The sequence below is a fragment of the Manis pentadactyla genome, chromosome 7, assembly GCF_030020395.1.
Source record: "Manis pentadactyla isolate mManPen7 chromosome 7, mManPen7.hap1, whole genome shotgun sequence".
Taxonomy (NCBI): Eukaryota; Metazoa; Chordata; class Mammalia; order Pholidota; family Manidae; genus Manis; species Manis pentadactyla.
In genome coordinates, this window is record NC_080025.1 from 137080867 (window position 1) to 137095577 (window position 14711).

The 14711-nt window shown below is 41.6% G+C and overlaps 1 protein-coding gene across 3 annotated transcripts in view; it reads left to right on the plus strand.

Moving 5' to 3' along the window:
* The first annotated feature begins 11058 nt into the window (after positions 1 to 11058).
* AGK (acylglycerol kinase) overlaps positions 11059 to 14711 on the plus strand; it is a 134223-nt gene continuing 130570 nt past the window's right edge. Inside the window, exons 1-2 of one of the 3 annotated variants that reach the window (XM_036926112.2) lie at positions 11059 to 11176; positions 13864 to 13981. In XM_036926112.2, coding sequence (XP_036782007.2) covers positions 13881 to 13981 — 101 coding nt within the window. In that variant the 5' untranslated portion in view covers positions 11059 to 11176; positions 13864 to 13880. Of the gene's footprint in view, positions 11177 to 11263; positions 11541 to 11562; positions 11586 to 13863; positions 13982 to 14711 lie in introns of those variants that run through there. The other 2 variants (XM_036926115.2, XM_057504839.1) reach the window with 2 other exon arrangements.

Consider the following 14711-nt stretch of genomic DNA (forward strand, 5'->3'; position numbering starts at 1 on the left):
ACAGATTCATTAGGATGCCTGCAATTTAAAAACTGGCATACCAAGAGTTAGTGAGAATATAGAAACACTGGAACTCTCATACTGCTGGTGGGAGTGTAAAATGGTACAACCACTTTGGAAATAATTTGGTAGTTTCTTAAAAAGTTAAGCATACACTTACCAACAACCCAGACATTATGTTTCTAGGTATTTACCCAAAATAAATGAAAACATAAATATATGTCAACATAAAGACTTATATACAAATGTTAAATATGCCTTTATTCCTAACAGCCAAAATTTTACAACAGACTAAATGTCCATCAACAGGTGGATGGATGAACAAATTGCAGTGAATCCATAGAGTGTGTCACTGCTCACAGTAAGGGGGTCAAACTACTGTTACACACACAGTGTGGCTAAATCCTGGAGACATTACCTTCGGAGAAAGAAGCAAGAGACTAAGGCAACCTACTGTATGATTCCATTTATATGAAACTCGAGAAGGCATAGCTAATTTACAGTGGCAGGAAGCAGAATAGTGGTCACCTGGTGCTGGAGTGGACTGGGACCATGTGACAGATGACTGGGAAGCAAGAAAACACTTTGGTAGAGATAAAAATGTTCTAATTCTTCATTGAGGCCATTACAGATATATATACATTGGTCAAAAGTCACCAATCTGTACACTTAAAATGGGTGTATTATATTCTATGTGATTATATATCAATAAAATTCATTAAAAAAATTATAGAGAGGAATGCAAGATTAAGAAGGGTAAGTTTTGGTGTATTTCTACGTTGAAGTGGACACGTTTTGAGCAGATTTGTATGCCAAGAGGGACAGACAGTGGAGATGGAGGGAGAAAATACCAAAGAATGGCTGATGAGGCAGATTTCTGAAAGAAAGGAAGAAGAGGGTGCCATGCAAAGGGCAGGCGGGTACATGAACCTTGATGGGAGGAGAGAACATTTTCTCCCAGGGCTTTCAGTAGAGGAACATGGTGTGTGGTATTACATTTGAGTAAATATGCATGCAATTTGTTTTTCTAGATATCAGACATTCTTACTCATTTTTCCCCCCTTCACCTGTTTCATCCATCTCCTCATCCCTCCCCTATGGCAACCACCAGTCTGTTCTCTACATTTATGAGTCTATTTCTGTTTTGTATGTTTTGTTTTTTAAATTCTACATATAAGTGAAATCATACAGTATTTGTCTTTGGTCTGACTTATTTCACTTAGCATAATACCATTTAGGTTCACCTATGTTGTCACAGATGACAAGATTTCGTTCATTCTATGGCTTAATAATATTCCATGGAATGTATATGCCACATCCTCTTTATCTATTCATCTATAAATGGACATTTAGGTTATTTGCATATTTTGACTACTGTAAATAAAGCTGCAATAAACATAGGAGTGCATATATCTTTTCAAATCAGAGATTTTTTTGTCTTTGGGTAAATTCCTAGAGGTGGAATTACTGCATCCTATGGTATTTCTATGTTTAGTTTTTTGAGAAACCTCTGTGTTGCTAGCCATAGTGGCTGCACCAATTTACATTCTCACTAACAGTGTAGGAGTGTTCCTTTTTCTCCACACCCTTGCCAACACCTGTTATTTCTTATCTTTGGATGGTGGCCATTCTGACTGGTGTGAGGTGGTATCTCATTGTGGTTGTGATTTGCAGTTCTCTGATGATTAGCGATGTGGAGCATCTTTTCATGTGCCTGGTGGCCATCTGTATGTTTTCTTTGGGAAAATGTATATTCAGGTCCTCTGCTCATTTTTTAAATTGGAGGGTTTTTTTTTTGGTGTTGAGCAATATGAGTTCTTTATGTATGTTTTTGATATTAGCCCCTTATCAGATTCATCATTTGCACATATATCCTCCCAATGAACTAGGTTGTCTTTTTGTTTTGTTGATGGTGTCCTTTGCTGTTCAGAAGCTTTTTAGTTGATATAGTTCCACTTGTTCATTTCTGCTTTTGCTTTCCTTGCCCGGGGAGACGAATCCAGAAAAAAGTTGTTAATGTTGATTTTCAAGAGTTTCTACCTGTGTTTTCTTCTAGGAGTTTTATGGTTTTATGCCTTGTATTTAGGTCTTTAATCCATTTTGAGTTTATTTTTGTGTATGGTGTAAGACAGTGATCAGTTTCATCCTTTTGCATGTGGATTTCTAGTTTTCCCAACACCATTTATTGCAGAGAATGTCTTTTCCCCATTGTATATTCTTGCCTCCTTTGTCATTTATTAATTGACCATGTAGGGATGGGTTTAACATGCATGTAATTTTGTATGTGGAAGGACAGGAAGTTGAGGAAGTTCACAGTTCATTCAACCCTTAGTAAGAATTTATTTTTATGCCAGGTACTGTATATGTGAGGATGTCAGTATTTGGTAGGAAAGAAAATAACATTGCCACTGTCCTTATACCATAGTTGAGAGAAGGGTCAGGCATTAAACACATAAACATACAACTAAATATATAAAGTTACAGATCATTATGAATTCCATAAAGGACAAAGGAGCTATGCAAGAATATACAGGAGGAACTTCATTTAGACAGATGACCCAGGGAAGGTCTACGGGGTGATGTAACGGCTCAGCTGGGAGGAGGACCTTGACATTGGAAAGATTTTGGTACATTTTGATACAGAAAAATAATTATAGGCCAATTTAAAAAGATTAAGATAAAAAAATGAAACTATAGAAAACTCCTAGGAAATAAACATATATGTGAATTTCTGATCATTACATAGAGGATTCTCCAAGAGTATGACTCAAATTTAACTACATAAAATTCAACAGTCTTTTGTTAAGTGTAAAACACATTATAGACCAAATACAAAGGCAAATAAACCAGGAAAGTATTTACAATAAGCCAAAGGATTACCATCCTTAATCTATAAAGAATGTGTATCAAATTGGGAAGAGCATTAAAATATCAAAATAGAATCCAGTGACTATAATATCATCCTCATAAAGTGATTTGATACTTTAGTCATTTAGATAAGGTTATAGAATTTTAAAAATAAAAATAAGCACAAAAAGCAAGTCAGGAAAATATAGTAAAAATAAAAGTAAAAGACATAAGCAACATTTTATGGAAGAGGAAATAAAAATGGCTAAATGGATGAAAACATTTTTACTCACATTTAAAGAACATAAATTGCAAAAGAAAATACCATTTTCCCAGCAATTAAATAAGCAGAAATAGGGGAAGAAAATTACTTAATGATGGTTAGGGTGCCATCCTATGCAAATAGTGGAAATATAAACTGGTTATGTGTTTAATAAAGCAGTTTGGAAATATGCCTATGGAACATTAAATATATTTTCTCTGATTTCAGTCTGAAAAACTAAGCCTAAGAGTATAATCATAAATGACTTCAAAGATCTTCATTTGTTTTTAAGTTAACATAAGTTAACATCTTAAAGCCCAATCTTTCAACAGTGAAGGGATGTTAAACAGTGATGTAGCCAAATGCTGAAATAAAATACATTAATTAAAGAGGGTTTAAAAAAAATGTTACATTCTATGGTCACCTAGAACTATGTGGCCATGAGGGCAAGAAACTTTTACTGCCACATTCCCTGAAGACATCACTGCATTGAAGCCCTCACAGTGAGGGAAGGGTGCTGTGAACTGCACCAAAAAGAGGCACACATTTTTGAAGCCACAAATATGAGGTTTGTGTGTGCTGCAGTGACCCATTTCACAAAGCTATCGGGTTGTGTGGACTCAGAGCACGAGAAGATTCTTCAGCTGATCTGGTTCAATTGACTTTGTCCTTTGCCCTTAAGACCTAGCAGATCTAATTATGACCTAGGGCCTGTGGGCAGAACAGCCTCACCCCATGAAGGAGACGTAGGTTTGGTTTTATTCTCCCTTGGCCTGCCATGCCAGCCAGAGCCACCATCTGGGGGCTTGCCAGAGACCTTATAAATGGTTATGATATCTTGCACAACATTGCTTCTAACCAAGGAACCCAAATTAGATAACAGATTATAGCCCATTAGGATTACTGGTCTTATCATACACCCAACACCCAGAAGAAGCAGGTCTTACAGAACAGTGGAATGATCTATTAACATTCATTTATGCCTCCAGCTGGTTAAATAAACACTTTCAATATGGAGTGCTGCCTGCAAGATTGAGAATATTCTTTGAGCCAGCATGATGTATAATGCTATTCTTCCTTTAGCCGGAATACATGAATCTCTTCAACACATGGTGCTGGAACAACTGGGCATCACATGCAAAAAATTGTATCTAGACACAGACCATACACTCCTCAGTAAAACTAGCTCGAAATGGATCACAGACCTACGTGCAAAATATAGAACTATAAAACTCCTAGAAGATAACATAGGAGAAAACATAGATGACCTCTGGTGTAGTGATGCCTTTTTAGACACAACAACACCAAACATTATATACATGATAGAAAAAATTGATCACCTGGTCTTCATTAAAACGAAAAACTTTTTTGTGTGGAAAAGACAGTATCAGGAGAATTAGAAGACAAACCACAAACTGGGAGAAAATATTTACAAAAGACACATCTGGTAAGGGACCCATAAAACTCAACAAGAAGAAAAACAACCTGATTTAAAAAATGGGTCAAAAACCTTAACGGACACCTCACTGAAAAAGATACAGATGGCAAATGAGCATATGAAAGATGCTCCACATCATATGTCATCAGGTAAATGCAAATTAAAACAACAACAAGATACCACTACACACCTATTAGAATGGCCCAAATCCAGAACACATGACACCAAATGCTAGAGAGGATGTAGAACAATAGGAACTCTCATTCATTGCTAATGAGAATTCAAATTGGTACATCCACTTTACAACACAGTTTGGTGGTTTCTTACAAAACTAAATATACTCGTTACCATCCAGCAATCATGCTCCTTGGTTTTACCCAAAGGAGTTGAAAATTTATGTCCATAAAAAACCTGCACACAGCCGTTTATAGCAGTTGTATTCATAATTGCCAAAACTTGGAAGCAACCAGGATGTCCTTTGGTGGGGTGAATGGATTAAAAAACGGGTGTACCCAGACAATGGATTATCATTCAGCACTGAAAATAAATGAGCTACAAAATAGAAATACCATTTGACCCAGGAATTCCACTTCTAGGAATTTACCCTAAGAATGCAGCAGCCCAGTTTGAAAAAGACAGATGCACCCCTATGTTTATCGCAGCACTATTTACAGTAGCCAAGACATGGAAGCAACCTAAGTGTCCATCAGTAGATGAATGGATAAAGAAGAGGTGATACATATACACAATGGAATATTATTCAGCCATAAGAAGAAAACAAATCCTACCATTTGCAACAACATGGATGGAGCTGGAGGGTATTATGCTCAGTGAAATAATCCAGGCGGAGAAAGACAAGTACCAAATGATTTCACTCATATGTGGAGTATAAGAACAAAGAAAAACTCAAGGAACAAACAGCAGCAGTATCACAGAACCCAAGAATGGACTAAGGGTTGCCAGAGGGAAAGGGACTGGGCATGAGGGCTGGGAAGGGAGGGATAAGGGCGGGGGGAAAAGAAAGGGGGCATTACGATTACCATGTATAATGTGGGGGGGGGCATGGGGAGGGCTGTGCAACACAGAGAAGACAAGTAGTGAGTCTACAGCACCTTACCACACTGATGGACAGTGACTGTAATGGGGTTTGTGGGGAGAGACTTGGTGAAGGGGGAGTCTAATAACCATAATGTTCTTCATGTAATTGTAGATTAATGATAATAAAATGAATTTAAAAAATAAAAATAAAAATAAAAATAAAATAAATGAGCTAGCAAGCCATGAAAAGACATGGAGGAACTTTAAATGCATGTTATGTATGATCCCAATTCTATGACATTCTGCAAAACGTGAAAAACTAAGGAGACAATTTAAAAAATCAGTGGTTGTCAGGGTGTGGGTGGGGAGAGATAAATAGGCAGAGCAGAAAGGATTTTTAGGGCAGTGAAATTACTCTGCATGATATTATCATGGGGGATACATGTCATTAAACAATATGTCCAGACCCATAGAAAGTACAACACCAAGAGTAAACTATGGACTTTGGGTGATTGATGCAGGCTCATCCTTGGTTAAAAAAAAAAATACCATTCTGGTGAGCGTTGTTGACAAAAAGGGAGACTGCATGTGTAGGAGCAGGGGGTATATGGGAAGCTTCTGTAACTTCCTCTCAATATTGTTATCAACTTAAAACTGCTTTAAAAAATAAAGTCTTAAAAAAAACTACTTAAAATGTATTATAGATAGAATTTCCCCTTGTTGTTCCAGAACACTTAGAAATTGGGTCACTCTGGGAGACTGGGTTTTGCAAAGCAATCACTGTGGACTCTGTCTCTGTCCCTTTTCACTCCAATATTAAACAGGCTACTGGGAAGTGCCAGCCAGGGCCCCCATGTCGTCAGGAGGTGTGGGTGGCAAAAGATGACAAGGAGGCACATTAATAAGAGAAGTGATAGTCAGGAAGAAGCAGAGTCTATATAGATCACGGACAAGAAGGGGCATCACAGAGGGTTCGTATAAAATCTCAGAGTATAATGTGGAAAATATTTGCTCTCCTAAGAACCCACTGGTTTCTTGAAAGGCCTCATTTACATGTTTCCAGTCTGGTTGTAGTAGGTGCAGTAGGTATTAAAGGTCACAACAAGGAAGAGATTTGAGGCAGAAATACCACAAGAACACCATTTCATATTTTTTTCTTGGTGGAGGAAAAGTACTCTAAAGAGTAATCTGTATGCATAAAATAAGTAATAAGCCAAAAGTCAATGTTAAAAGAATTTGTATATAATATTCTATGATAGAAGTTCTGACTGGGGAGCACCTAGTCCCCCAAGCAGATTCCATCTGAAATGCAGCATATAAGATGTTTCGTGGTGATGAGCGTTCTATCCGTTTTTCTGATCCATTAACTCTTTTATGATTAACGAATCTATATGAAAGGGAGCCCAGGTCCAGGGGCCAGGGGAGTGGTTGGAGAATGCTTTTAGGAACAGTGAGAGGTTAAGCAAACCATCGATGTGAATTAGCCCCTTTCTGCCATCTATTTCCACCTGTTTTCCTCATAAAACCGTAACATCATCTTTTTAAAAACACTGTTCCTTACTGTGTCTCCTACCCACCAATAGCCTGAGGCTTACAATTTATCAAGTCGGTACTCTTGGCTTTAAGGAACAGAAAACCCTGACTCCAATGGACTTAAAACAACATGGGAATTTATTATTTCCTGTAATAGGATGTCCAGAGGTTGAGCGCTTCCAGTCATGCTCCAGCCACTTGGCTTTGATGGTCAAGGACCCGGGTTCTTTGCATCATTTTTTCCTTGCTCTCCCCGTGAGTTGGCTTTAGCCCGGGACTGATTCCCTTCATGGCTGAACAATGGTTGTGGCATTTCAGGTATTATGGACACTGGTGATCCTAACTATGGGGAAAAGACGAGCATCACTTTCATCATTTTTAACAGCTTTACTGAGATATAATACTGTGGGTAAAATTGTAACATTTGCAGATTATCTCGCCTGGCTTTGGTGCATGTGCGTATCCTCAGGGGCGGAGAGAAGCTCATCTCCACGTCAGTGGGTAATTACCTGGGCAACGGAGGGCTTGTCTGGACCTGAGAGGTTAAAGGGAGGGGCTGGCCTGCCTGCTGGTTTGCTTCCCTCCGGAGCAGGGGAGATGGCGCTGGACTGCGGTTTGTAGGCAATAAACGGGTTTTCAGCTTCGTTTCTCCCTTTGACTGATTTCGGTTTTTGGAGGTATTTTGCCCCGGAATTTCCTTTCCCCGGACTTAACATCCAGATTCTAAGAACTGCCTACATTCCTCAGCTCGCTGTTCCTTCCTCTGTCCTCAAAGCCAGCCGAGCACCACCTTCTCACCTCCCCCCTCTCTGGTCTCCTTAGAAGGGCTTCTGTGATTACACTGGGTGAATACTTGGATAACCCAGGGTAAACTTCCCAGCTCAAGAGGCTTAACTTAATCATACCTGCAGAGTATTGTTAGGTTCCAGGGACTGAAGACATCTTTAGGGGGTCATTATTGTGTCTACCACACTGTTTAGTGTTTGGGAGTAACATCTGTGGCAAAGGGCGAGCAAGAAGCAGGACTGGGCCGAAAGAGAAGCCGAGCTGAGATGCGTCCTTGACAGCCTCAGCCGACCCCACGAGGAGCTCCGGGGCTAGAAAACCTCTTGGAGGTGTGCTTTGGGCCAAAATAACCAAGCTTTTGAACTCCCTTCTAGGTCAGTCACTGGGTGTGGGCCACGTCCAGAAGGGAGCTTTGAGAGGTTTCCATGTTTGAGTGTCCTTACACACTTACTTGCTTAAGATGTGGCTTTCACTTCCTTTCCCCAGATGGTAGAGTGGGGTGGGTAGGAGATTAAATTCTGGAAAGCACAGGCAATCCTTAATTTGTTTATTTATAACCCTGTCCCTCTAGAAAGGATTAGAGGGACAATCATTAACCAAAGTCGCCAAAACGGGGCAGTTACTATAGGAAAAATATAAATAGTATGAATGATATAACCTCGAAAATAAATGGGATGGCTACAATACATTGAAAAGTCAGTAAATACATGTGTCATGTAATGGATACAGTTAAACTCCTTGAAGACGAATTTATGACTAGTTTACAATTCCTATTTTGATGCAGATATTTCCCATTTACAGGTGATGTATCTGAGTTATCAGATGTATCTGACCCACTGTTTCTATCTATGCAAATGTGAAATTTAAGGAGGGAGCTCAAAGGTCTACTTCAGAGGCCTGCCATGGCCCACACCACTGCTAAGCACCTCGCTTCTGCATTTGTAATTCTAAGGCTTTCATTCTGTGGGGATGTCTCATTTTTCTAGTTTGATAATCCTTATAGAAACCTGGATTTCTCTGCTGGGAACACACAACAAGCTGACACCAGTATCCCCGTTCACCACCACCCTGGTCACAGTGAATTAAAGCCTCCATATTAAAGAAATAAAGAAAGCTAACAATCATTCCCTGGTGCCCCATGAGCACACCTTGATTAGCGACCGTCCTGAGTGAGCCCTGCTCTGCTCTTTGGCACCCTCACACGTCTGTGTCTGCCCTCCGTGGAGGGGCTGTCTCTCTCCTGGGGTGCTGTTTTCTCCCTGGTGGCAGAGGTCTGGCACCATTCTTCATAGGCATTCTGGGATCTGCCTGTGATGTCTAATCTTTTCAACAGTTCATGGCTCCAACTCAAATAAAACCAGGGTTTCTTTTCCCACAGCTCAACTACCTCCAGCTGTTTGTTACCCTCTGGTGAGATCCTCACACCCTCAAGCTGTGGGGGAGTCATTAGCTGTGACCTCAATTTTAAAAAACCTCACGCCAGCCCTGGTTCTTCGCCATCAGCCCTCCGTGAGTTAACGTCCATGCCTCTTCTATGAAGACTCACTGTCTTCAGTAACCCTGGAGGGTGGTTTGAGGAGGACTCAAATTCTTTGCCTGCCAGCATTCTGTGCACGAGGATCCAGAGCCATGCCTGCGCAGCTGTACTCACAGGGCACTCAGGGGAAACATACACCCACGAGCACATTCCCTGTGGCCAAACTCACATCCATATGTGACAGAGATGTCCCAGCAAGATTAGATTCTGGTTTTCAGAGATCCTAAAAACAGAAATGAGTATAGACCTCTATGTATGGCCTATAATCCCAAAAAAAAAAATAAAATCAGCCCTAAAACAACATCAAGAGACACATATATGTGCAAGTTCTGAGAAAAAGCTTCTTTCTAGATTTTCTGATTGGAAAATTATGGTAAATTCAGGCAAGCCAACTTTTCTCTCTTTGGGAAACCTCTATTTTGCTGAAGCCTAAAATTTACTCTGCCCATTGGACCATCCAGCATCCAGTTTCAGATTTTTCTAGCCTGCAGCAGTTCAGGGACTCCTTTCCAAGTGCAAATATTCTAGGTAGTTGGAAGAGGAACGTTGAAAAGAGCCGTCTCCCATTCCTTCAATTTCACAGCATTTCATAGCTGGAAGAGATTTATGATGACGTTCTCAGTCCCATAGTTGACCGAAGAAGGCTCAGGAAAGAGGGCTAAGAAGTTCACAGTGAGGATTAGACCCTGAGAGGGTACACTTTACCGCGCCATAACCTTCTTGGATGTTCTCATTTTCCCTAAAACATTCATCTAGGGGGTGATAGGAAGGCTGCATGTCCTGTATGTAGTAAATGGGGGCGCTCTAAGAGGGCAAGAACCATGAAGGGTGCTGTATGTGGGTGCAATGCCTAGCACAAACTCCACGCTCAGCACATGCTGGTCAATGGAATATGGAGGAAGAAGGTAAGAAAGAGATCTAGATTAACTGGCTTGGTTCCCCGCACCCGCTGGGGAGGTCGGGGAGAGAGAATTAGAACTGCTATCGGGACGTCAGCGTTGGCCCTGGCTTCTCGGAGCTCTCTAGCTTTCTAGAATCCATTCCCTACACTGTGGCCAGAGATGTTCAAGATGTAAACCAGATCACATCGTTCCCCTGACTGCATCCCCTCCATGCTTTCCCTTCCCATTTGGTATAATGTCTGGACTCCTGACCACCGCGGCCTGACCTGCCCCCTCCGCAGCTTCACCCCAGACTTATCTGCTTCTGCTTCACCCTCACTGACCCCTGACCTGCCATACTTTTTCCGGCTTTGGGGATTTTGCCGGGCTGGCCCCTCCCTCAGCCCTCTCTGCCTCTGGATCTTTGTGTGACCTGTTCCGTCTCGCCTTCAGGTCTCATCAGTGTCCCTTACTCAGAGAGGTCTAACTTAAGACTGCCTGACTAGAAATAATTCTCTCCCACCTCACTCCCTTTATAGCACGTGTTTCGTTTTCTGCGTGGCGCTTATTATCTAATACTACCCCTGTTCATCTAGTGTTTTTTCTATTCCGTGCCGGGTCCTAAAACAGCGTTTGCCTTGGTAGGCTTTACTTTCACTACTGTTGAGCGACAGGTGGATGGATGGAAGGGTGGATGAACCAAGTTTCAGTGGAGGCAGCGCAGGCCGCACCCTCCCTGCGCGTCGGGAGCCCGCGGCGGAACCCGAGGGCGGCGGCCGCGGTTTCCCTTAAACGAGCGGGACGGTCTTGAGAGAGCACACAGGAAAGGCCGGCGGGGAGCGGGACCGGCCGGGGTGAGCGCGGTGGTGCCGGGGCGGGGCGCAGGCACCGGGGGCCGGGCGCGGGCAGGGGGCTCCGGGGCGGCGGCGCGGCTGGAGGGTGGCAGCCGGGGCCGGGCGGCAGCGGCGGGGGAGGGCTCCTCGCGGGGGGCCGGGCCCCACGGCCCTTGCGGGAGTCCGCCGTCCCGGCCCCTGGGTCCAGAGCTGGCTTGTCTCGCGTGACCCTTACTTATTTCTTCTGGGCTCCAGCTTACTCATTTGCAAAATGGGGCGAATAGTTTCTGATCCTTGAGAGAGTGATTGGTTTATTCATTCTAGATGCTTTACTAGCTGGTTTGCCAGAGATGCATAGACAGAACCTTCCCAGGAGGGGTTCACGGTAGGGAGAAAATTCCCACCTTGCAGGAGAGGAGGGTCGAATACAGTAAGTTATGAGTTCCTTAAAAACAAAAACAAAAACCTGCTTTTCAGATGAGAGATGATAATTTGAACATATAAACATTTACACTTTCATTGACTTGGGGAATACAAATTCTGTTAGGTTTCTAAGAGAATATGCATTTTTAGCTAATATATTGTCTATTGTGATGACAACTTATATACTTACAGAAAAACTTAAAGAGTGCATTCACAACCCTATCAGATGTGTTCTTATTAGCCAAATGAATTCATCAGAGTGTAGCTTCATTTTTACTCGAGGAAATAGAGGCAGATTTTAAATGACTTAACCCAGGCTCTCCCTGTCAGAAGTGACAAAGCTTCCCCAGGATCTTGGCCTTCGGGCCCTTGGACCAGTGCTCTTACGCTGGCCTGCCTGGATGTTTCCACGTTATTTTCTTAATGTATGAATCACTCATTTGTGACAAAAAGGGAGTTCCACTGGGTCATGTTTGCCCTTTAAACAGACTTTTATCGACTCCTAGATTGTTCTCTAATTTATTATTGGCATCCTTCTCACTCTTTACCCTCGCCTTGGGTAATTTTATCTGCACTCTAACTTGACCTCCTTCACACTGAAGAGTCCCAAACCTATGTCTTCTACACAATTTCTCCTGGTTTCAAACTGCTAAATTCAGGCACCTACTGATCTTGTCTACTTGGATGCCCCAGAGGCATCTCAAACTCAGTATCTCCTAAGCTGCCCACACTACCTTTCTCCACAAACCTACACTCCAAATCTAATGATTGAAATCATTATTCAACCAGTCGCCTAAGTACAAACCTGGCTTGATTTCTTCTCTCTCACCCCCTACAAGTGATCAAGTGGGGGTTTAGAGCCAAGGAGTTGGGGGGAGGTGTCAATGAATGGAAAATTTAATGTAGGAGAGGAAAAAGTTTTCCTTGACCCTCTTAGGGTCCCTAGCTGGGTCTAGAAATTAAACTGACAAAGATGAACAGAAGAAAAACAAACAAGTTTATTTAATACAAGTTTTGTGTGACATGGGAGACTCCGTAAGAAAATGAAGACCCAAAGAAACAGACTTGAGTATTTTATGTGAGGTTTGATGAAGGGTGGGCAGTCATGTCATGGAGGAATGTGATGATAGGCTAAGGAGAATGCTGTAATTGAAGTAAACGGAAACTTAATAAATAAGGTCTGTTTGTGAGGATTTTCCTGGCATCTCTTTGTCTTTAGAGATACTGCTGCTTTATTCAGAATTTAGGGTGGGCACCTCTTAGGTGAGAATTTTATGACCAGTTTCAGGGAGGAAGACTGAGGTAGGGAGGTCAGAGTGACCTTCTTGTTCCTGCCATTTTTCTCAAACTCCTTCAGGTTAAAATACTCAGTTTGCCAAGCTGTCATATTTTGGGATAATATGTCTTGCATCCCATCCCATTCAAATTATTTATTGCATGGCTATTATGTGCCAGATCCTATTTTAGTCACTGAGGACACAGCTGTGACCAGTACAGAATCATTACTCTCATGGAGTTTTCTTTCCAGTGGGAGAAGCTAATAAGTTAGCAAATAAGGATCATTACATGATAAGTGCTAAGAAGAAAACAAACAGAAAAGGATGTATGTTGTCACTATTTTTTAGTAAAGTTGTGCTAATTAACCTTCCTTACAGGAGCGTGTGAGAGTGTCTAGTTCATTTTATTTTGTCACCAGTGAATGTGACCATTTAAAAAAATTTAACAGGTGAATAGTGATAGTTCTTTGTAATATGCATGCCTTTGATTACACAGGAAGTTGAACATTTTTACACAGACGTGCACTTCCTCTTCATTGAGTTTTCTGTGCATGTTGTCTGCTTACTGAGGATCTAGCATTTTCTTCTACTTTGTGTAAGCCCTTTACAGTACTAATTTGTTTTTGAGTCCTTTGTATAGAATGGATAGACAAATCCTCTTCAACAGTGGTATCAGGACTGTAAGAAGAAAGAAAAAACGGAAAGCCTGGGGTTCCCTTCCTCCCTTTCTGCCCTTCCCTCTTCCATCTAATACAGTGAAGTGAAAGAAGTCAGAGAAGGGAAAAATAGTTTAGGTGGAAAGAAGTGAAGAAAGAAAGAAAGAAAGAAAAAGAAAGGCAGGCAAGTGGGTGAGAAGGTGAAGCTGATGAAACTAGAGTGGAGAAGATGGAAAGAGGTTGGAGAAGCATTGGGAAGGAAAACAGGATGAACAGAGAAGGCAGAATCTTGGGGATGCTACTTGATTACCTTGGGTAGTTATATTTTTCTTTTCTGCCTCTGCTAACTTAGCAAATCCCTAGAGGAAGATGACCATGTTCTTTAAAACACTTCGAAATCATTGGAAGAAAACTACAGCTGGGATCTGCCTGCTGACTTGGGGAGGCCATTGGCTCTATGGAAAACACTGGTAAGTATCTGACAGCCCCACCCCACCCCGTCTTCACCTCCAGCTACAAAATACTCCAAAAGGCAGTGGGTTAAAATCTTGTTCAGCTGTGCTTGTCTTTATAATACATTGTGGTTTAAAAGAAAAATAAATGTTAAAACCACAAAGACAAGGCTTCTTGCAACCAGTTCTGGAAAATCATTAACTGTACAGAGCTATTAACACTCAAGATTTCAGTGGATATAGATTATAGCAGAGGGATGGGAAGGTGAAGAAGTTGAGGCCCAGCCTGGAGAAAGAAAGGTCATCTCCCAAGTTAATGAAGACAGGGATTGGACTCAGGGTTTCCTGGGGCTTCTGTTCTTTCAGCTTCCTACTGCGGCCTCCTGACCCTCACTGAGGAGGCTTCCTTCAGCCCTTGTGACTGTCCACAGCTAGCCCTTTCGCCTTGATTGGTTTAAAGGAGACGAAGACTTTCAAATCTTTTGTTTGAATAAGGAATTCAAGAGTCCTGGGTTTATTAGCCTTGGGGCATAAAGGGGCTAGGAAGGTGCCAGAGCTCATTTTCTGCTTTAACACGGTAATGAGATTTAAATGAAAGGAGTTTGTATGTAAAAATTATACAAATTATTAAGAGAACCAATCAGTCTTTTGGGGATTAGGAGCTACATCTTAAGTATATAGTAACACTCTGAAATCCTTGTGTTTTAAGTGACTGCTTGATAAAACAGAAAACAGCCTTTGTAATGGA